Source organism: Octodon degus, unplaced genomic scaffold, assembly GCF_000260255.1.
Source record: "Octodon degus isolate 3935 unplaced genomic scaffold, OctDeg1.0 scaffold00111, whole genome shotgun sequence".
NCBI lineage: Eukaryota > Metazoa > Chordata > Mammalia > Rodentia > Octodontidae > Octodon > Octodon degus.
In genome coordinates, this window is record NW_004524687.1 from 6,653,208 (window position 1) to 6,654,148 (window position 941).

A 941-nucleotide genomic window follows, 5' to 3' on the forward strand; every position below is an offset into this window, starting at 1 on the left:
TTAAATAATTATAAAATTATTTCACATTTGTGTTTTGCCAATGGCATGGCAGTAGAGGAAGTACACAAATTTTATGTTTTTAATTGCAGAAATCACTTCTCAAGAAGTTCAGTTGCTGCAGGTGGACAAAAGGGAAAGTCTTATTATACAATTACTTTCACGGTCAACTTTCCACATAAGGATGATGTTTGCTACTTTGCTTATCATTATCCATATACATATTCAACTTTACAGGTGAGCACTCCAAATTAAATTGTACTGTGACACTTACTATGAATTGTGCTTATGTTGTCAGGTGAATAAAACTTAATTAAATGTTTGAAGGAAAGGGGTTAGTGTTGGAGGTTTCAGAAATATTAATTATTGGAACCATGAAAGGGCAAAAGTGGGAACACAGCCCTTACTGAAAGGAGTATGAGGGAACTTTGATATGATTTTTCTCCGTTTTTGGTAGAAATCGACAATTCTTTAAGATTCCAATAATTACAGAGTTTAATGAGATTTCTATTTGACTTTAACAAATAAATATAATAGTAGAAAAAGTAGGTGTAATTTGAAAAAATTGGAAAAAAATTTTGTAAACTGTTTCATTGTGGTATTTCTAGTTTCTTAGAGTGTGGGGTGTGAGTTGTTTTGAGATTTTTAAATATTTGCATTGTAGAACAGAACAGACTGAGCCAAGTAGTGAAGTGACCAACTATGGTAGATTTATTGCCAGAACAGAACAGTTATCCTGATGGCCAAAGATCAGCAATGTGTGATCAGTTTAGCAGGAAAGAAGCTAGAGCAATACAATTAGAAATAAGTTTCTAAACTATTGGAGAAGAGGAAAAGAAAAACAAATGTGGTCTGTAGAACGGGGGATGTCGGACTGAGAATTCTAAATGAGCCTTGGTGTATTTTAATGAAGGTCACAACCCGCAGTAAAGGTGTAATGTTCA

At 33.5% G+C, this 941-nt stretch overlaps 1 protein-coding gene across 2 annotated transcripts in view; it reads left to right on the top strand.

The window, feature by feature from the left end:
• The window catches only part of Agtpbp1 (ATP/GTP binding protein 1), a 262,969-nt gene extending 262,717 nt beyond the window's left edge, over positions 1 to 252 (top strand). For both annotated transcript variants that reach the window (XM_023699137.1, XM_023699138.1), the window contains one exon: positions 90 to 252. In XM_023699137.1, coding sequence (XP_023554905.1) covers positions 90 to 252 — 163 coding nt within the window. The remainder of the gene's footprint in view (positions 1 to 89) is intronic.
• Positions 253 to 941: the final 689 nt, after the last annotated feature.